The sequence below is a fragment of the Cryptomeria japonica genome, chromosome 2, assembly GCF_030272615.1.
Source record: "Cryptomeria japonica chromosome 2, Sugi_1.0, whole genome shotgun sequence".
Lineage (NCBI taxonomy): Eukaryota > Viridiplantae > Streptophyta > Pinopsida > Cupressales > Cupressaceae > Cryptomeria > Cryptomeria japonica.
The window spans coordinates 433,917,637-433,940,700 of record NC_081406.1 but is presented as its reverse complement, the minus strand read 5'-3'; the positions used below and the strand labels follow the sequence as shown (position 1 = coordinate 433,940,700).

At 35.3% G+C, this 23,064-nt stretch overlaps 1 protein-coding gene across 1 annotated transcript in view; it reads left to right on the top strand.

Annotated features, from left to right (window-relative positions):
- LOC131031615 (bet1-like protein At4g14600) overlaps window positions 1-10,417 on the top strand; it is an 83,557-nt gene extending 73,140 nt beyond the window's left edge. Inside the window, 2 exon segments of the mRNA XM_057962779.2 lie at window positions 9,870-10,001; window positions 10,003-10,417. Of these exon segments, the coding sequence (XP_057818762.2) occupies window positions 9,870-10,001; window positions 10,003-10,032 (162 nt within the window). The 3' untranslated portion in view covers window positions 10,033-10,417.
- Window positions 10,418-23,064: the final 12,647 nt, after the last annotated feature.

Below are 23,064 nucleotides of genomic sequence, written 5' to 3'. Positions count from 1 at the left end.
AGGTTGTAGTAGCAATGTTGATAAAAATGCTTGTGTGGAATTGTATGTTGGAATAAATCTCCTCTTCAATGGTTGAATCTTTGACTTGAATGCAACACCTAGCCTTGAAGGGAGACTTGAGAAAGCTCAATGCTGGAAAAGAATGCTTGAATGCTTGAATGCTCTTGAATGCTTGATCGCTTGTGTAACTTGAATCTATCCAACTTCGACCTATCCAACTTATGCAAATGAGAGGACGAATGCCCCTTAAATACATGTTGGTAGATTTGATTTTCGTCACAGGCCGACATTGGGGGAGTTTCCCGCCCAATGCACAACCAACAATGCAACCCTACTTAGGATCTTACGACTTCGATTGACAAAGTAAAAGGGAAGATCGAGAAGGGGAGAACCATGACTGCAAGTAGCAAAGTTCCCTTCACTATGAGTCATGAGAGCAAGGATACCAAAGATTACAAAGCAAAACAAAGTTCACTAAGTAATTCTAAGTATCAAAGAAGGAAAATATGAGCGGATTGTATGCCCCTAGATTAAAGCGATCATGCGTGCCTTATCGGGAGTGATTGCTTTAAGGTAGGATACACTCAAGAGAGAGAGAAGGGAGGGAGAACTCTATTGCAAGGATTTAGCCCCCAATCGAGAAATAAACCCAAGGATAATGAACACAAAACACGAGGTAGTGTCGCTTTCCTCGAGGTCAGTATGCTATATGATGACTCATGTATATCATGTATGTATATGCATAAAATAGTCGTCATTCCCCAAAGGACACTACCTTAGAAGAAAGGGAAGAGAGGATGCCTTTTGAGTCAACATAAAAGAGAAAAAGATCTCAATTCTTTGCATCGTCCCCAAGAAGACATTAAGGGAACAATAGAAGAACGAGGATACACATAGAAGAATAGTCACAAAAGAGAAAGAAAGGAGAGGGAGAAAGATCTGCAGTGCTAATATTGCTAATCTCTAGCACGACATCCGCCTCCCGATCTCACTGATCACTATTTCAGGAAGGCAAGCAACATTCCAGAAGAGCGACATCAAGCACAACAGATGGAGCTATCACAAGATCCAAACAAGGACTATGCTCATGTTGTAAGTCACTTTGTTCGATTCTAGGAGCGAGGATTAGGGTTTGTGAAAACTCATCCGATAAATGCTTGTCCACATCAACATACTCATACTCACTATCAGAAGCATTAGGAGTTGTATTGCCATTATGAATAACATTTTCACCCATTTCTTCATCAAAGTTTAGAGAAAGAGGAGCAAGAACACGAATAGGAGTAAAACCATCACATGTTTTATGCAACTTATGATTTGAAGATGTAGGTTGAACATCTTGCTTAGGAGAAAAGGGAATCATGTCAACTGTTGGAGTCTGAGGAGATTGAATATTTTGAGGGATAGCTTCACGAGCTCGAACATGGCGTCTTCGTTGGCGTTCTCGCGCACAACGATTCCGTCGAGTCTTAGTGAAAGGCTGAGAAGGAGGAAGAACACTTGGAAAAGTAGGAATGTTTCTCTCCTTGATAGTGGAAGGTTTAGGTTGAGGTATTTTTGGTTGAACAAGAGGAGAAGCAGCCCTCTTCTCTCGATAAGAGAAAGGAGGTGGAACTGCGCCATAGAAAGGAGGAATATTAGGTGTAGGAAGGAGACCAGGTCCATCATGATGAGGAGGTATAGGTCTAACCTTAGGAAGAATATTGTTGTTCTCCTTAAGAGAAGGTAAAGTCACATCCATAGGTATAGGTTGACGATCTTCCTTAGGAGGGAGATTAGTTTTATCCGTGAGGGGAAGAACCTCATCTTGAAGAATAATAGGAATGTCAAGTGTTGGAGATCTAGGTTGACTTAAGGATAATATCATATCGTTCTTCCATTTTTGATAAGATTGAAAAAGAGCATCACTTCTTAATGGAAGATATTGAAATTGTTTAGGCCAAAATAAATCAATAGGAACACCGGGGCTTCTTTCAGATGGATGAAATAAGCTATGGTTCACAGTTATGATTTCTCCATTGTGAGGAAATTTCAGACACTTGTGGATTGGATAAGCAATAGCCTTCATGGAAGATAGCCAAGGATAGCCTAACTTCACATGGAATTGCTTAGAAGAGGGTATGATAACAAAATCAACATCCATGGATTTAGTATGAACTTCAACAGGAAGAGTGATAGAGCCAATGGCAGGACAAGAGAAGCCATCAAATAACTTCACAACCACATTAGAAGCATCATATAGTGGTTTATGCAATCGCAAAGTGAAAAGATACTCTTTAGTTATGACATTAACCATGCAAGAGGGATCAATCAAGGCACCACGGCAAGGGATATCCTTAACCTTTGCAACTATGTATAAAGGGCCATCGGGTGCTCTAATGGTCTCACTAGTGTCAAATGTAATACAAGGATCCTTAGGCGTATCTTGTGTTTCTACCATATTAACCAAGTTTGGAGCCATAGAGGTGAATTCTTCATAAAAGAGAGAATTAGGCACAATCTCAATAACGTTAGAGGTATGAGATGGCAATGGATCAGTGAAAATCTTAAGATTTTGATTAGGAGGAGCTACTGATTTATTCCCTTAATCATTCACACCTGCCACATATATAGTATTATTATCAATCAAGTCGTGAATCTTATTCTTCAATGCAAAACATTTCTCAGTATCATGACCAGGTTGACGATGAAATTGGCAAAAAGAATTGTTATCAAAATAAGGGGATGCAAGTTTAGAAGGATCAATTTGTTTTATAGGAGGAAGTTTGATAACATTTCTGTGCAACAACTGAGACATAATACTATGTAAAGATTCATTCAAAAGAGTAAATTGTCTTTCTCTTTGGAAAAATTTAGAAATAGAAGGCACACCTGTTGTAGCATTCACATTGTTGTTGTTGATTGGATCATTGAACTTGATGAAACTTTTTGTTGGTTTGAACTTCACAAACGGTTGTTGAACACTCTCCCCCTTATCACTCGGAGCCATAGGAGTGGATTGCTCCATTTGACTCACAACTAGTTGATAATTGTGGAGTGTTGCGCACAACTGCAGAAAGAAAACAAACTCAGACAAAAGAAGTTTTTCCCTGATATCTTTTTGTAAATTAGAATTAAAAATTCTTTGAATACCATTATCAGGTACATTAAAAGAAATTTGAGCACACAAATGCTTATATCTACCAATGAAATCAATCATTTTTTCTTTAACACCTTGTTTACAATGCATTAAATCAGTCAAAGTGATTTTAGGACCAATGTTATTTTGTAATTGTTGGATGAAAGCATTTGTCAGTTGTTGAAAAGAGGTGATAGAATAAGAAGGCAAAGAGCAATACCATTGTAAAGCCTTATCTCTTAGTGTTCTTGTAAACAATTTTGCAAGCAATCGTTGATCATAAGCAAAATCAGTACACAAGGTTTGAAATGTTTTAACATGCGTAAGAGGATCGCCTTTTCCATTATAGAGTTCCAATTGAGAGATCTCAACATGTTTAGGTGGTACGACTTTAACAATATCAAGAGAAAGTGGGCTCACAATATCAAAGGTGGGCACACTAAACTTGGATTGACTCATGGAAGCAATTTGTTGTTGTAAGGAAGACACAGTTTGAGCAAGATTGTTAATTGTCATTTCGGTAGAAGAATTGATGTTAGACATAGGTGATTGGGAAGGTGGTGTGTTGTTATTGAAAGAAGGCATGGTCTGAGAATAAGGTGGTGGGACATTATGGTAAGTAGGCATTGATGATGATTGGGTAGGAAAAGGGGGAGGAATAAAGTTGTTGAAGTAATTGTCCCCTTGTGTCACACTGATTGGTTGAGGAATAGTCGGAACACTTATGGAAGACATAGGTAACGATGGAGGATTAAATGAAGAAGAGGGATTACCCCCATGACCAATGGTTGTAGGAATGACATTTTGAGTTGAAGTAGCCATGATGTTGGAGGTAAAAGTAGGAATACTAGTCATAAGAGTAGTCAAAGGAATAGAAGGATTGATTTGTGTTGAAGGTTGTGAATAACTTAGGGTTTCGGCACAACTCTTGATAGGCATGACATTAGAATCAACAATATGTGCAATGCCACGCAATATATCAACTCCATTCTTATCACTTTGAATCATGCGCTTAAGGCCTTCAATTAATGGAAGAGCTTCACTATTAGGGTACTCTTGGGACATCCATTGTTGAAAGCTATCAAATTGATTGTCCAATGTAGAAAGTTGATCTATAAAAACCCTAGTTAAAGCTTCTGCTTCATCATGGGATTCATCGATGGGGTGAATAGGCACATGATTAGGATGGGAAGAATTAGCATGATCCTCATTAAAGAAGTCACCCAAATTAGGCTCCATCTCCTCGGTAATTAAACCTTGGGAAGCCTTAATTCTAATGCTTCGTCTAATGGGGATAGGATAGGTAGGACTAATAGTGGTAAAACTCATGCACTAGAGGGAAAATTTGAATTTTGGAACAAAGCTCAAAAAATTGATTAATGCAAAATTTAAGAAAATACTGATTAAACAATTTGAACTTTGTTGGAAGAAGAGGATGACACAATTTCCAAAAATGAAAGGAAATTGAAATTTTAAAATTAGGGCCAAGGGAATACCACTTAATTTTAAAATCAGAGTAGACTATAATTAACCTCTTAATTTTAAAAATTTTCTTGAAATTTGAAATATTGAATTTGGGAGGTATTTCCATTCTAGAGGGATCAAAAATCGACAAAATCGGCCAATCTTTTGGATTTAGACTATTAAATATATGCATAATTGTCTCTCGAAATTTCGGGAAAAAAGTCGAGGACCATAGCGGGAACGCACATGGTCCGACCAACTTTTTTCAAAATTTTTCAGGGATGGATATTACGATGATTTTAAAGATAATCCCAAAAAATTGATGAATTTTATGACCTCTATATGAGCGACGTGAAGGCGCAAATGTGAGAATAGGACCTTAGTAAGGTTTTGAAGAAAAAGAGGAATTGGATTGCAATTTTGAAAAAAGTCAAACCTAATGGATAGGGACACCTTGGAAAATGTTTAGAAATCTGAATTGGAATGAAATTGATTCGAAATTTGCACAAAATCCAATTAATTTTAAAAATTAGGGTTTTATGAACTAACCACTTAATTTTAAAATTTGAATTTTGGGAAAAAAGGGGAAAATTGAAAATTTGAATTTTGTAGGAATGAAGACATCTGAAAATCAAATGGAAATCCAATTTTTGCCCAAGTTCAAGATGATTTTTGAAAATTAGGGTTTTAACAAGTAACCTTTTAATTTTGTAAATTTTATTTGCAAATTGAACAAAACAATGAGGAAATTGAATTTGACAAACAAGACAATTTTCGGATCTAAGATTATCACAAGCAATTTTTACAAATTACAAGTTCAATTTTAAAATTAAAAACTAGGGTTTTGAATGATTTAACCACTAACTTTGCAGAAATTTGAAACTTGCAAATGAAAAATATGCAATTTTGTTCATAGGAAAACATGAAAGACGTCGGGTTCACCAAAATGTAATGTGGTGAAAATGGTGAATGATAGATCAAGAGGAAAACTACCCTTTCCCTCAAAGAATGATGAGAGTTCTACTATTGATTACCCTTCAAACATTTTTCACCAAGTTACATTTAGAAGAGGAGAGGAAATTCACTAGATCCAACTGATGCTCTGCAAAAAAGGCAAGTGTTAGATCAAAAACCTGTGGTAGTATAACACACAAACAACAAGAAACAAGTATTAAGGTTAGTGTTATTCAACCAAAGATCAACCTAAGCAGGCATATCAAAAGAGACACCAGGAACAAAGTAAAACATTTAACTACGAATGTAAATGCAAGAAGACATCTCCAAATGCCTTCTACCATACTCTTGGCTCCTTCTCCTTTGTTCCTCTCCTCTCCAAGTTCCAAACTAGTGTAGCTCTCAACAACTTTTTGCACTATGGATGCTTATGGAGGTTTGAGATTGAAGTATTTGCTCTAAATGTGAATAAAAAGCTAATACTAAGCTATTGATACTAAAATGATTTATTTTAACCAAAATGACAAGATATTAGTAGTTTATGCTAAATGCTCTCTAGAATTCACTATAGCTTAAATGCATACAAGTTTTCAGGATTATGATTATGAATGCTAAATGCTTGAGGATTTGAAAATGAGGAATGTGAGCTCTATTTATAAGTAAAATGGAGCAATGGATGGTTGAGATTGAGTAATCTCAACAAGGGTTAGGATTGAATGATTTGAGATCCATGTGAAGGCTTTCAACCCAATCCCAGGATGACAAGTGTCAATGTGAGATAGGTTGAGAGAGGAGGGAATAAGCATTAAATGCTTGACATGACCTTGGGAGTTAAGGTCAAGGTTAGTTGAATGAATAAACTCTTTATTCAAAAGAATAAAAGCTTTTATCCAATGGATAAACTCTTGTGCAAAGGCAAAAGGGATAAACATGGTCAAAGCAATAAATGCTTGAGGAGACACATGAGTGCAAGTTGAAATAACCATAAATGGTTATGTAAGAGCCATTAATGGTCATGTAAGAGCCATTAGTGGTTTTGGAAGACTTTGAAAGTTAAATTGTTGAACACACAAAGCATTAAATGCTTTTCAAAGACTTTTGAAGTCTTTGAGAAGTGACTCCAAGTTACTTAGGAATGTGACAATAATTAGGGAATGGATTAGGCTAATTAGGAAGGGGTTAGAAGAATCTAGAAGGGGATTAGATTTGCAAGTGGGTTTGGTGGGTGAGGAAAAATAGGATTTTATTAAAATAAAAATTCATTTATTTCAATAAATGTGTGCAAGTTGCATTTGTAGGAAAATGCAAGTGGGGGGGATAATAAATGATTTAAATAAATGTTTTATTTAATTTATTTAAAAGAGGAAAAGGGTTAAATGAAATAAATATGATTTATTCATTTAATTGATTTGAATTTGGTTTAATGAATTAATTAAAATAAATTGAATAATTTATTTAATTAATAGGAGAATGTTTGAAGATGAATTAATTAAATGTTAATTTAATTAATCGATGGCTAGTGGATTTTTAATCAAATAAATAGGGAATATTCATTTAATTAAATTAGAGAGATTTATGTGACTACACCAACCTTCAAGGATGAAGATTGAATTCTGAATGAAATGAGAATGATAAGTTGATCCCCTCTTCTTTATTTGAAATGGAAAGGAATTGATTGATTTATGTAGTGTAAAAGTGACAAAGAACTGATTATAACTTGAGATTGGAATATGGGATGAAGCTGTGCACCTGGATCTGGCAGTAATATGTCAAGACGAAGTTGCCTTGCGAATTTGAAGAAAAGTTGCCTGGACCGTGGCGGGAATGTACACGGTCCTCTAAAAACTTCGCAAAACGAAAAGGGTTTTTCTGCTTCTGCAAATGAAGCCCGAATCCAAAAGTACAGTTGCGCACTTGCAACCTACACACAGAAAAGAGAGGAAAATGGGTTGGGATTGGGGGTTTGCCTTTAGGTCAAACCCCAGTTTTGGAATTAACCAAGTACTGAAAGAAAGTACTTGCAAGTAGATGTAAATGAAAGATTGAATTGTAAATCACCTCAAGGGAGGTTGTAGTAGCAATGTTGATAGAAATGTTTGTGTGAAATTGTATGTTGGAATCAATCTCCTCTTCAATAGTTGAATCCTTGACTTGAATGCAACACCTAGCTTTGAAGGGAGACTTGAGAATGCTCAATGCTAGAAAAGAATGCTTGAATGCTTGAATGCTCTTGAATAGTTGATCGCTTGTGCAACTTGAATTTATCCAACTTCGACCTATCCAACTTATGCAAATGAGAGGACGAATGCCCCTTAAATACATGTTGGTAGATTTGATTTTCGTCACAGGCCGACATTCGAGGAGTTTTTCGCCCAATGCACAACCAACAATGCAACCCTAGGAAGGGACTTGCCCCAAAATAGGGTAGGGATAGGGGCACCACACCCCGGGAGGACAAGGGCGCCACGCCCCTGTCCAAGGGGGGACAGTGGCGCCACGCCCCTGTCCTACCCCTTTCTCCAGGGTAGAGTGTGGACGGGGTGATGCAGAGGCCAAGAAAGAAGCTGTTTTTGAGGGCTGAGCAATCTCCGATCTCCGATCAGGCTAGAGGATTCGAACTCGCATACGTGAGGACCCTAATGCAGTCGAAAATTGCTAGGGTCGCAATTTTATGACACTACAGTTTTCAACCACGTTAGCAATAAATCACTTTCATCGTGTTGCCTATATTTCACTGAATTTCGGAGTGACGTGTTTTAGACATTGGCTTTTTAAACGCTTCAAGGCAAAAACTCAGTGCTATTTTTGATGCTTGGAGGGTTGATTGAAATAAGCCAGGTCCAAACTGGAAGGCAAATATCATGGCTTTCACCGGACTTTTCGAATCTTTGTCAGAACTTAACCTCTTGGGATGCTTTCCAGAATTTGGGGGAGACTTCAAAATTTAAGTTTCAGCTCAGGCTTGGCCTTTGAAGGCTCGTCTTCTCCTTATGGTGAGCTTCAAATTTCCAGACATCAGATCTATGGGCATGCCTTCATTTGGCTCTTATCATGTTTCAGCTCTAAGCTCTCTCCCTCTCTATCTCAGACAAACAGAAATTATTGCAGGACCTTGACGAGGTGAACAAAGGGAGGGGGTCCCTATCGGAGACGGGGAGTGTGTGCAAAGCACAACACAATGCAAGGTAGGGTCTTCTCTTCTAGTCATTTGGACCTTGAAAAGCATTTACTTGAATTCAAAGAAGCTTGGATCTTGCAAGTCAGATTTTGGTGGGTCAAGATCCAAGTCCATGTGATTCACTTGCTCTTGAGGTGGGGTTAATGGTTTGGGTATTTTAAAAAAATAGTTTCCAGCAGTGCTGCCTGGTGGGGTGGAAAATTTCTAAAGAGGTTGATGAGTGAGATGTTGCACATTGTTTCTTTAAAATCTCAATTAAGCGATAAGGACCAATTGGGCTAGGACTTGGTTGAATTGAAGAAATTACATGTCCACTGCATTTTGGTTGGTTAGCTGTTGGACATCTTCATTGTGGACAAGTTCAACAAAACCAACATATTTGCTTGTCATTTTATCCCCAATCGAGGCATCAAGTTGAATTCTTTAGGATGTGATACTATGGTTGACCTTGATGAAGGGGAATGTCTGGGCTTTGATATGCTGTGTTGTGCTGATGATTCAGGAGAGGATTCGGTAAACTGTAGATTAGAGTTTTGGGGAGCAAAAGATCTATGGTTGTTGGGTTGTTAGGATATAGCAGCATGTTTATGAATGAATATTGTTGGTCTTAAAAACATATTTGATTTAAAAGTGTGGTTGCTCTTAAACTACAAGCCATATCATATTAATAATCAATCAAATGGTGGAAGTTCAATTCACCTGATTGGATGGATTCACAATGTTGGAGAATGTGTAGCAGTTGCAGTGAGATTTTTGTTTTTAGGTTGGATCCACCAAGACGAAATATTTTCACCCTCAATTACCAGACTGAAGATGTGCTGTTCTATTCCATGCATGTTTCTGGAGGACTGATTTCTAGTTCTAAGTTTATAATAGACTTTGTTTTTGTTGACAATATATAGCTCCTTAGTACTGCCATTCTTTATATTTTTCCTTTATTTTCCACTAATACATTTTATCTTGTGTCAAAGAAAGAAGCTGTTACTTGTACATATTCTATTTGCAGGAAAAGCAACACAATTAACTCAAAGTTCTATATTCACTGGACAGTGCTTGTAATTCTTCACATAGGCGCTTTAGATAATTTGTGAATTTATTTTTGATGATTTTGTAAAGTTTATTTGAGCCTAATTAAGTAGTAATATGTTGGCACAGGAAATGACAATGATCAAAGCTCAGGCTGGAGTTTAGAACAATATGAGAAGATTAAATAGAAGCATAATACAGCATGGTTCTAGTCATGTAGCGTATGTGATTACCTTTGGTTTGTTAATCTTCTTCATTCTTTTATCTGTTATCCAAATTTTCAAGAAGATAAGCAATATGAAATTGTAAAAATGACCATTAGTTTTCTGCCATTTGAAGGTGGAAATGCATGGGCAAAAGTGGGTTTGATATATCAAGAATTTGAAGTTTCTGCTGGAAGGCTTTTAGATTTGAAATTCGATCTTTTGATGTGGACTTAAGACAGGCTAAAATGGCCCTGATGTGGAATAAGTTGGCCAACTGATAAATGGGCCAGAATTCTTTTAGGTGTAACTAACCTTAATTTCATGTTTTCTTGTATACAATTCTTAGTTCAAAGTGAAAGCTTACTCTAGCGTTCAAAGATTGACTATTGCTACAATAGTACATGTGTTGGTTGTCAAAAGGACTGGAGGATATGAGACAAGTAAAATTTTAAAAGTGTGGAAGTTAAGGCAGCTGGTTAGCATTGCAGTTTTGTTCTACAATAATTATTTCCCTTTGCAAAAATCCCTCTGCAAGGTTTGAATATACTTTCAGTTTATACAGCTTTAGGAATATAGGCTTGGTAAATATAGGTGAATAATCTCTGATTTATTGTATTTGCAGAACGCTATATGATAATTGAGGGTGAAAATATTATTAAGATTCCTTGTAATTTTTTAAAATTTTTATTATATTAATAAAATTATATACATACACACATACATCTTGCTACAATAATATAATATATTATAATTGAATTAAATTTAAATAACACTAACTGTAACTTTAGTTGAGCTCTAAAACTAACCCCACCTCTAATCTAAACAAAATAGGGATAGAAAAAGAGAGCAAGGAAGAGAAAGATAGGGGTGAGAAAGTGAAAGAAAAGTTGAAATTGAAGTTATTATATAAGTTAAAATTAAAAGAAAATATATAATTTTTAGAACATAATAATGATTTTTTTGATAAGATAAATATTTATTAATTATATCAATTTCAATAGCTTTTATTATCATTATGAATTTTCATATAAAGATATAAATAATAAAAATAAATTTCACATCTAAATTATTTTAATGTGTATATTTATTTTTGTTATCTTTTTATTTTATTATTAATATTTTTTTTTATAAATTTTAAAAAAAATTAAAAAATAATTTTCAATGATAAACAAACTTTTAAAAAGATAAATTTCAAACTTAAATTTTTTTAATATACAAAAGTTAAATTTAAATTTTACAATTAATGCAATATAATTAAATTGCAATACAATCAAATTTAAAAATACTTTTATATCAACTAAATTTTATGAAATACAAAAAAAGGCTATTTAACTCTATATAATTAATTAATATACATGATAAAATTTTCTTTTAGAAATGTTAAATGTTTGCTTCTACTTATTTAATTATATTACTTTTTCATACTTAAAAAAAGTAATGTAATAAAAATGTAAAAAATTTAAATTATTTTATATGATATTTAAAAAATTATAAATAAAAGTTTTCATCATTTTTAATATATATATATATATACTTATTATATTTTTTAAGTGAATGTGTATTACTTTTATATCAACCAAATTTTATGAAATACAAAAAAGGTGATTTAACTCTATGTATAATTAATTAATATTTATTTTTAATAATATATCAGTATTATTATTTAAAAAAATATTAACATGATAAAATTTTCTCTTAAAAATGTTAAATGCTTGCTTCTACTTATTTATAATTATATTAATTTTTCATACTTGAAAAAAGTAATATCTAATAAAAATGTAAAAAATTTAAGTTATTTTATATGATATTTAAAACAATTATAAATAAAAGTTTTCATCATTTTTAATATATATACTTATTATATTTTTTAAGTGAATGTGTATTACTTTTTAATCACTATATTTTTAAGTGAGTTTTTGTTTTGATACGTGTAGCACTTTTGAAGTCAATTGATTTTAACATCAAGCACTATAAACGCTTTTTATTATTTAAGAAATAAGCAATCACTAATCTACTAGAACGCTATTTATGTAAATTTTATATGTATTAATTATAAATATTAAATATGAAGCAATAAAATTAATGTGAGAATTTTCCAAGATCAAGGGTGCAAAGAAAAACACAAATAAGAGAGAATAGTTTGACAAGAACAAACTGTATTCTCATCAATATGGATATATGATCGGTTGGATTAATCAACACAAAGAAGATGAGCCTGCTTATATAGGCAAGGCCAAATGGATATGTGAGCACAAAATCACGACATGTGGCTCAATGAGAAACAAGGGTAGGTAAGGGTAGGTAGGGGAAATAATAAAATATTCCACGAAAGGTGGATCACCCATTGAAGGTGGAATGTAACAAGATAAGACCACAGAAGGTAGAATTTCTCCTACATACATCAATCCTATGTGCACACTTCCCTAAGTGTCTCATATCCAAATTACGATGAGATGCATTATCCTAATTCAACTTAAGTGAAGTGTAATTATATCCTATATGAGTAAATAATTACACCAACACCCCCCCTTAAGTGTAACTCGGGGGAATGTAGATTCAAGCTAACCAATGGAAGATGGGTCCCGACTACTAGGCCATGTTAGGTACCCATGTACAAATGCACATGCAAGCACGCCTATGTAATGTAATCTCTCACAAACGGAGAAAGGGAGAAAACCTAGTGGGAAAAAACTCCCCCCCCCCCAAAAAAAAAAATAGAGATATATGTACAAAAAGACTCAAAAAGAAGGACAAAACCTCAAAGAGGAAAAAGTCCTCCCATAAGAGAGGAAGGAGAAGTCAGCTGACCCCCCTGGTGAAATGTCCCGCACTCCCAAGAGAGCGTGCAACTGACGATACACACTCCTAGTGAAGGGTTTGGTGAATATGTCCGCAACCTGCTTCACTGTAGGACAATACTACAAATCAATGACTTAAGCTTGAATCAACTCCTTGATGTAGTGCATATGTATCTTGATGTGTTTGGTCCGCTGATGTTGGACCCCGTTCTTCAAGATCACAATAGCACTCTGATTGTCGCAATGTAGAACTGTCGATTGTGGAGTGGAGAACCTAAACTCTATGAGAATATGCTGAAGCCAAGTAGCCTCAGTCGTTGCATTTACAACCCCCTGATACTTAGCCTTTGTCGAAGGGAGAGCAATAACATGCCGCTTCTTGCTCTGCCAACAAATGGGGCCCGAACGAAGATGGAAGCTGTAACCTGAAGTAGACTTACGATCATCAAGATCGCCAACCCAATCGAAGTCTGTGTAACCAACCAAGTGAAGTCCTGTGCCTGTTGCATAATGAATCCCATAATGATGTGTACCCTGGATGTAGTGCAAGATGCATTTGGCTGCTTTCCAATGAAGCTCCTGTAGTTCCTGCATAAAGCGTGAAATCATGCCAACCACAAATGAAATGGCAGGGTGTGTGTGAGTAAAGTAGATTAGATTACCCACAAGTTGACGATACAATGTGGCATCAACAAGTGGAGTGGAACACTTAACCTCAAGCTTCACTCCTGAAAGAAAGGGAGTAAACGCAGGCTTACAATCAACCATGTTGAAGAGTGCAAGTAGATCAACAACATACTTGGGTTGCAAAAGTGTAATCCCGGAAGGTGACTGTGAAATCTCTATCCCGAGAAATTAGTGCAAAAGACCCAAGTCAGTCATGGTAAATCTATCACGCAAAGCAGATTTGACACTGCTAATGATGGATGAGGTGCTCCCTGTAATGATCAAGTCATCAACATAGAGCATAAATATCAAGTGTGAGTCATCCTATCACAAAATGTAGATATTCGGATCAGAATGACACTTGGTAAACCCTACTGAGAGAACAAAGGAATCCATCTTGGCATACCAAGCCCTAGGGGCCTGCTTAAGGCCATAAATAGATTTCCTCAGTCGGCAAACCAATAAAGAATCCTGGATGAACCCCTGCGACTGCTCCATAAAAATCTCCTCATTAAGATCCCCATGAAGAAAAGCACTCTTCACATCCATCTGATGTACAACCCAACCATGAGCTACGGCAATAGCAAGTGTCAAGCAAATGGAGTTCATCTTTGTTACGAGCGTAAAGATCTCAATATAGTCAACACTTGGAACCTATGAGAAACCTTTCTCAACAAGTCGAGCCTTATACTTATCCACACTACCATCCATTGCAAACTTAGACCGATAGATCCACTTACATCAAACCATCTTTCTCTCGTTAGGGAGAGGGACTAACTCCTAAGTGTTGTTCCTCATCAAGGAACTATACTCTTCCTCCATAGCTTGGTCCCACTCGAGAACCCTTGATGCTTCTTGAAATGTCTATGGATCAAAAGCAATAGCAATGCATGCATGTGGAAACTCCTGATGCTATGATCGAGTCCTCCATGTGTCTGAAGGATCCCCAACAAGAGAACCCGCAGACTCAAGTGTCTATCAAGCCCAACGAGGTCTAGGTGGAGATGAAGGACGAGGCTGCTCAACATCAAGTGGACCCTGCGAAGGTGTAACCCTGGGAGTCGAAGTTAAATGAGTCTCACCATTTGAATCACTCTCATCACTATCCTCAAGTGTACAAAACTCCTCAATTCTATTGTTCACATATTCCCTTCCATTATCTGTGTGAAGGATCTTGACCACTTTCCCTAATTGCTTCTCCACATGAGCCTTGAAGGCTAGAAATTTGTCAAACATTTCACTCTTGTGAACAAGAAAGTAGACCCAAGTGAAGCAGGAGTAGTCATCAATGAAGGTGAGGACATAGCAGGCATTACTAAAAGAAGGTGATGGAAATGGACCTGCTACATCACTGTTAACAAGTTGAAGAACTTCCAAAGCTCTCCAAGATTTCCCCTTATCAAACTTCTCTTCGAGATGCTTGTCCATGGAACATTGAAAAATTGATTTGAGGTAGACCTATGACCATTTCTTTAGTGCTAATTTGCTGAAGATAGTGGTAGTTGAGGTGAACAAACCGCTCACACCATAGCTTACTTTCTGAATTTGAATGAGTAAGCAAGTACATAGAAGGAGATCTTGGCACAAAGTGGGAGAATGAATAAAGTCTTGAATTGTGATTGAATTTCCCCACTGATACCAAGACATCATTATCAAGTTCCTTTACCACAAATAAATCAAGTGTAAACTCAACTTTCTTCCCATTCCCATAGTGAGTGATTTGGTAGATAAAGAGAAGGTTGGTGGTCAAGTTAGGAAAATAAATAACATTCTGAAATGTTCCATCATCCATGACAACCTAACCTTTCCCTTCTATCTCAACTTGTGTATCATCACCTATGTAAATGTGAGGTACCTTAGATGGCTCCAATGAATAAAAATTCTCCTTTATAGAACCCATGTGATAAGAGGCACTTGAGTCAAGTATCCACTACTGTGAAGAACATTCTTTAGCCACAAATGCTTGCCCTTTTCCCTTTGACTACAAGGAAGGGGAAGGAGATGATTCCTTCTTCTTGTAGGCGGATGACAAATTGATGTTGTTCTTCTTAAGGAGATTTGTCAACTCATCAATCTGCTTGGCGTGACAATGATGCTCATCATGACCATACTTCTTTCAATAAGAACAAGTTTGTTGCTCCTTCTTAGGTGTATTCCCCTTCTTGGAAGAGGATGGAGAATCGCCTTGTGATGGAGAGGATGATTGTCCTTTTTCTTGCTGTGTTTTTTACTTAGACTGCTTCTGCTTCTTTTTGGAACCTTTGCCTTGATTCCCTTGATTAGCCGCCACATCCTTGGACTTTGAAGGCTGGAGAATCCCCATGTTCAACAACGTGGATTGATTCAACATTAACATTCAGTGAATGAATCAAATGAAGGCATAGTGTAGGAACTTCCCACTATCAAGCGATGGGTTTGGAAGCTAGAAACAAACATTGCATATTCAGATGGAAGCTTGTCCAACAAGTTGAATATCAATTGAGCATCCTTTTTGTCAATACCACAATCCTTAAGCTTTTCTCTTAGCTCATTTGCTTTCGTGACATAGTCTTGGATTGTATCAAAATTATTGGGATCCAAATTGGTAAGTTCATTGTCAATCTTGTAGCCTCTGGTTTCATCAACTTGACCATACAATTTCTGAAAGATATCCCAAGCCTCTTTGATTGTAGTACACTTCTCAATGTGAAAAATGTGGTCATCTGATACATAATTTCTCAAAGTTCCAAGAGCCATACAATTTTTAGTGAGCCATTCTAATTGAGCATTAGTATCAACCTTAGAATATGTTGATGTTGTTATTGTTCCATCTATGTAATGCGTGAGTCCTTTTTCCATTACTTTACTCCATGCTTTAATTTTCCATGATGCATAATTATGTGGAGTTAAAAGTGAGAATCTAGGAGGACCCATATCAATAAAAATGAAAGAGCACAAGGAAAAAAGTGGCACAATCACACAAGACACCCCCCAAATTCACTCAATCAAAGAACGCCCCCCTCCGCCCCCTAAAATGATGATTTGACACTTTATACTTAGTGCATGTACAATGAGACACTTGCAAAAAATGGCAAAGTGGACTTCTGATTTCAACTTTACAACTACCTCAAACAGGCCAAAAAAACTCAAACTTATAATGCAAGAGATCTAAACTAGGATCCAAGGAAATTACAAGTACGAAGTAGGCCAAAAAGACCAATTTATTTAAGTACAATTTCTACCCAATTTGGTGAAAAACTAATAGCAACACATGAAAGTAGACAAAAAATTATGCACTTTAAAAAAACAACATTTGAAAAGGAGGTCGTATGAGCCCAAACGAAGCCTTTGAAGTTGCAAAATTGAGGATTGGACAGGTACAGTTGGGAGAAACTATAAATTTTGAAAAAATTATTCACCAAAATAAAAAAATAACTACACCATTACGAAGAGCATGAAAAATTAGCCCAAATAAAAAAATGCATTGAAAAAGGCCTCAAAATGAACAAGTTATGAGCCTTCAAAGTTGGACTACAAATTCAAAAACTCGAGTGGAGAGGGGATCTAAAATTTTCAAAAAGTGTTGATGTAGTGCCGACGTTAGCAATTTGTTGTATAAAATTTGATAGTCGTATGACCGTCACCAAATCGTCACAACCCTTTTGCTGATTGTATGGATGCTGATGTGGTAGGGTGATGTGGTAGGGTGACGTGTTTGCTAACTGTGTAGAGTGTACGACTACGTGGCACAGTGAGTTGGTGCCAACTGGGTGCTGACTTGGCGGTGCTTGGAAAATCACACGGTGACACATGTCTGTTTGATTGTGTGTTTCGTACCCTGACTGGGCACAAAGACGACAAATCCTACTCTACCACGTGGCAGGGAGGGAAACCTGTGTGTGAGCTGACTGGGCAGGTGTGTAAACAGAGAGGATTAGTGGTTCAACCGCATGGAGCTTATGTGAGGGCACCATGTGGACTGCGTGAGGTATTTGTCAGTGACTAAGCTGGCAGGGTGGCTGGCGACCAATTGAGGCATGAGTCGGTGGTTCTGCTAGGGCAGCGAGAGTGGTCAGATGCAGAAAAATGGTGGCCGTTGCGGGAGGCACTGCGGTAGGAGGAGCCCGATGGAGCAGGAGGGGGGAATCTGCACAGTGGTCGGGGCTGCTGGAAGGAACAATGGGGCAGTATGGTGGCAACGACCGGAGGGTGCAGGTATAGTGTGTAGTAGTCGACAACCTGCAAAAAATCGTAGCAATGGTACGGTGTTGGGGTAGGGTGGTCAGAGGACACCACCAACCCCCCCCCCCCGCGCTAAAAATATTTTTTGATAATTTAAATAAATTTTCAAAAAAACTTTTACAAACAATTTTTTTTAAAAACTGTAAATTTAAAATGGAAATTGAAATTTTTTGCAGAATTTTTTTTTAATTTTTTTTACAAAATCTGTACCGTATTGCCCGAATTGGGTAAAAAATTCCTCCAATGCCCCAAAAAACACTTTCGTCAAATATAGGTGAATTTATACTCTATTTTTATGAAACGACCTCCCAAACTCAATGGTGAGGTCGAAATTGATGTACAAGGTCCCCCAAAAGTGCAGCTCCTCAGATCCAAAAAAGAAGCCTTCCAAAATGTCTCTTAAATACTAATCAATGAAGTCCCAATGGCTTTGATACCATGTGAAAATTTTCCAAGATCAAGGGCACAAATAAAACCACAAACAAGAGAGACAATAGTTTGATAAAAAAATTCATTAACTTAATTTATATATTTATTTTATTATCATTGGTAGAAAAAATATAATCTATATTGAAATATAAAATTATTAAAATCATTTAAATTGATTATTTTTAGTTTTATTATAATTGTTTAATTGCAATTTAGAATTGCAATTTAATATATTGAGTAGATTAGAACTAAGTTCATTATGTCACTATAGTTATTCTTGAAACACTTCCCTAATGACTACGATGATTTTTATATGCACGTACTTGCCTTAAACGACTATGATAACTTTTCTGTGCACGTGAAAATACCCTCACCCAACTATTTTTTATAAAACTTTGACCACATGTCATCGAATATGCTCTGTTCTAAGTATCATGTACCCTATCAAAATCAACCAAAATCAACCTAAACATTGATAGTCATCTGAGGCTTGCCACCTTACTAATAAATGACCGTATTAATAGTTTACGACCACATGAAAGTCCATTGACTCAAAATAGGATCATCATAGGTAACGTAATACAACTAGTAAGACCATGCATGCCTACTAAGACATGACCAAGTTAATACATTATTGCACCTTCCATCCCATCTGTCTAGCTCAATCATACAAGTATTTCTCACTTCATCGTACATCTATTGGTCATATCAGCACCATTCCCACTTGCATCCATCGCAAAATATATGTAAGGCCACCATTTTTCATTGAAGAGTAGTCAACTCAGAATAATAATGATGAAATCAAATTGGCACTTCAAATTCAATAGACATTCAAAATTAAAATTGGAAAGAGTACAAACATTAAATAGGCCTCAATAACAAATAATATATTTCACACATAAAAATAGACATGAAATCATCTCATTTGAGTCAAGAAGAAGACAACCATTAAAGATGAGGAATAAGACACAATGGGCATCGAAAAGGAGGAAGAAGACACATATTTGTTCCAGGTGTAACTAGGAATTCGGGAATAAGCATCAAAGCAATGGATTAGGCAACCACAAAACATAAACTGCAATGAAAGTAAGTCCTAATACTAAACAAAGGAATGAAAGACAAGATTCCAAGCACAAGCAAACCAATATTGTATAAATCTCTTTCATTGACCTCCATTGACATTCTTTCTCCTTCAAATTATGTGGGTGTCACCTACAAATGCAAGTGAAAATGAGAGCAAGTTGGATTGCAAAAGATGGATTTGAAAGTGACAGTGTAAGGTTACTCAAATTGTGGTTAGCCATGATCGAAGAAAAAGGACTCAATTTATAGATGAAATGGTGAAGACATCAAATTGGATTGAGCAATTCGAAAGAGGCAACTAAATTTGAAATTGGCATGATTATGAAAAATTGGAAGACAAACTACTATGTCAAAATAGTGACAAATTGAGAGCAAATTGTTCTCACTAATTATGTCATGATTAGGATGAAAAATAACCATTCAGCTATGACAAATTAGGCTTAAAAAATAGCTCATTAATTGGATGACAAAATGGGAATGAAAATAGCCTTCAACTTATGACAAGTTAGCCTGAAAAGGTGGAGACAAAATAGAGGAGAAATTAGTGGGAAAAGTTAGGAGAAAATTAGGTGGAAAAGAAAATTAGGAAATTAGGTGGCATTAATTAATAAATTTTCATTTATTAATTAATTCACAAAAGAGGAAACAAATTAGACAATTAAATAATTTATTTAATTGTGACTCAGAAAGGACACTTAGTATAAATAAATAAATTCATTTAAATTAAAGGGAAGAAATGTTAATGGGATTAAATAAATTAAATCATAAAACCCTAGGAAAAAGGACTAGAAATGAATTAAGGTCTTGACACAATTTAAGGACAAATGACAAAGATTTGATAATGATATGAAACCGATATTGATTGACAAAGACCAATGACAAATTGGTCAATAAGATTGATTTGACAAACGACAATTGATGAGGATCAATGACTAATCGACCCAAAGTTGACCAGAATTGATGATTGATTGAGATTGATGACAAATCGATCAAAGATTGATAAAAGGTCGATTTGATTAAGGTTGCCTTTGATAAAGACTAACAAGGACTGATGACTAATTGATTGCAAATTGACAAAAGATTGACGATAATGACAATTGAATATTGAAAGGGATTCCAAATGATCCAAAATGATTGATAATTGATCAAGGATGATTGATAACTGATTAAAAACGATTGAGATCTAGGGAAAAACCCTAATTTGACACCGATTAGGATTGACAATGTCCCATTGAAATGATACGGCTGATCATGTCCAATGATTGCAATTCAAAAAATGATATTGACAAGACCCAATTGAAATGCGACATAATTGAAATCGAATAGGAAAGAATGCAGAAGAATGACAAAATAGCGACAAATGATAAATATCGAATGTGAGACATAGAATAAATGTTAATAAGATGTGAAAACCCTAAAATAAGGCCACACAGACATGTTAAAGTATGGCATTGCAAGCGTTGAACATTTTTAGATGCCTACACTAGGTATTAATCTTTTTCCATTTTATACATGTTAATTTGTTAAACCCTTTCTTACGACTTTATGCTTTTAAGAATATGTTCTTTCTTTTATTTCCTTGATGTTCATATCCTTGTCAGTTTTCAAAACAATTCCTATTTTTCAACCTCATGCTTTATTTAGTTTCTTAGAGTCTTACTATCACATATCCTTACTATTTTACAATATTTATTTGTCTCACATTTTATTGTTTTTTGGTCTTTGTTTGTCTCACATCCTTATTGTTTTACAGTCTTTGTTTGTTAAACCCTTATTATTGTTTTTCAGTCTTAAGGAAATGTTCTTTCTTTTGTTTCCTTGATGTTCATACCCTTCTCAATTTTGTAAACCCTTATTGTTATATATCCTCATGCTTTGATTACTATATTAAACCTTAATAGTTTCACACCCTTACGGTTATATAGTCTTAAAACCCTTTCTTACAATTTTATGGTCTTAAGGAAAGTTCTTTCATTTGTTTCCTTCATGTTCATATCCTTCTCAATTTTCTAAACCCCTGTTGTTTTACATCCTCTTGCTTTGTTTTCTTTCTTAAACCCTTACTGACTGTTATACTTTGTATGTTATACCATTTCTTACTTTTTTACTATCTCAAGTAAATGTTCTTTTTATCGTTTCCTCGATGTTCATTTCTTTTTTAGTTTTCTATACCCTTATGGTTTTACATCCTCATGGTCTATTTTGTTCCTTAAATCCTTACTATTTCATATCCTTATAGTTCTATAGCCTTTATGAAATCTTCTTTCTATTGTTTCGTTGATGTTCATTTCCTTGCCAATTTTCTATACCCTTAATGTTTTACATTCTCATAGTTTATTGTGTTCCTTAAACCTTTACTATTTCACATCCTTACAGTTTTATATTATTCATGAAATGTTCTTTCTATTGTTTTCTTGACGTTCATTTCCTTTTCAATTTTCTATACCCTTATTGTTTTACAACCTCATGGTTTATTTTGTTCCTTAAACACTTACTATTTCACATCCTTACAGTTTTATAGTCTTCTTGAAATGTTCTTTCTATTATTTCCTTGATGTTCATTTCCTTTTCAGTTTTTTATGCCCTTACCATTTTACATCCTCATGGTTTATTTTGTTTCTTAAACCCTTACTATTTCACATCTTGACAGTTTTACAGTCTTCAATAAACACTCTTTCTATTGTTTTCTTGATGTTCATTTATTTTTCAGTTTTCTATACCCTTATTGTTTTACATCCTCATGGTTTATTTTGTTCCTTAAACCCTTACCATTTCACTAGTATACTGTTATACATCCTTACTATTTTATTGTCCAAACAAGTTAACAAATAACATGTCAATGCATCACTGTCAAAGAAAAAACACATTATGTAAAGGGAACCATAATTCTTTTGTTCAAGCATCACTTTCATCTTACACAATATATTGTCATTGAATATCAAAATGCATAATAGTTACTCATCGAGCATCACTGTTAATATTGATTACCAAGAATCACTCTAGAAAATAAACATGTAAAGTTTGTTCCATTTCATAGTTACACATATTCTACCATACTTCAATAAGGAAACGCAGATATGAAATTTTATAATCTCAAGCATCATTATCTTAAGAAGCTAGTGAACTTTTTATTTTCATGGTTACACTGGTAACATGCTTATTTTACTTATTGTTTGTAGACGAGGAAGGGAGATCAGATGATGACTCATGTTGCAAAGAAAAGAGCATCCACAAGGTTACCTGCTCATAAAAGAGGAGTTAGATTCCCTCGAGAGATCGAAACCCTGCCTCCCATTGTCAAAATTACACAACCCATAACACTACTAGTGGAGGTCATTACACTTGAGAGGCCTCCAAAAATTACAATGCAACTAAAGCTACATAGTCTATAGATGAAAAGAAAGGACAATCAAAGATGTTGAGGAAAATGAAATGCCAGTAAGGGTTGCTTAAAAAAATGGCGCATCTTAACAACCACTCTCTCACAATGGTTGGGTGGTCTCATAAACACCTCCAAGAAAGGTCCCCCAACAATCCTCACTAATGATGAAGAAGATCTAATTATTGAATGGTGCAAAGTGTTGCGAGTTTGGACAAAATTAGGTATTGTTGTGTTGTCATTGATGTCAACATGCTTTGGTTGTCATTAGTGATTGGTTGGTATATCTGATATTTTTTTTTTGTGTAGTTGAGCTAAGATATTTGATTCATATATCTTCCATATTGCACATCTATTCATGTGGTTTGGATATGTTGTTAATAATTGTTTAGAATTGATATGTTTTGGATTTGGTGCTCTAGTTTATAGTTTTAAGGAAATTGCATTCACAAGAGTGTGATGATGTTTGACAATGTTTCTATGTGAAATGCATGCTCCACATTTCTCCACCTTACGGATTTTGGTGTTGCAATTTTGGAGTT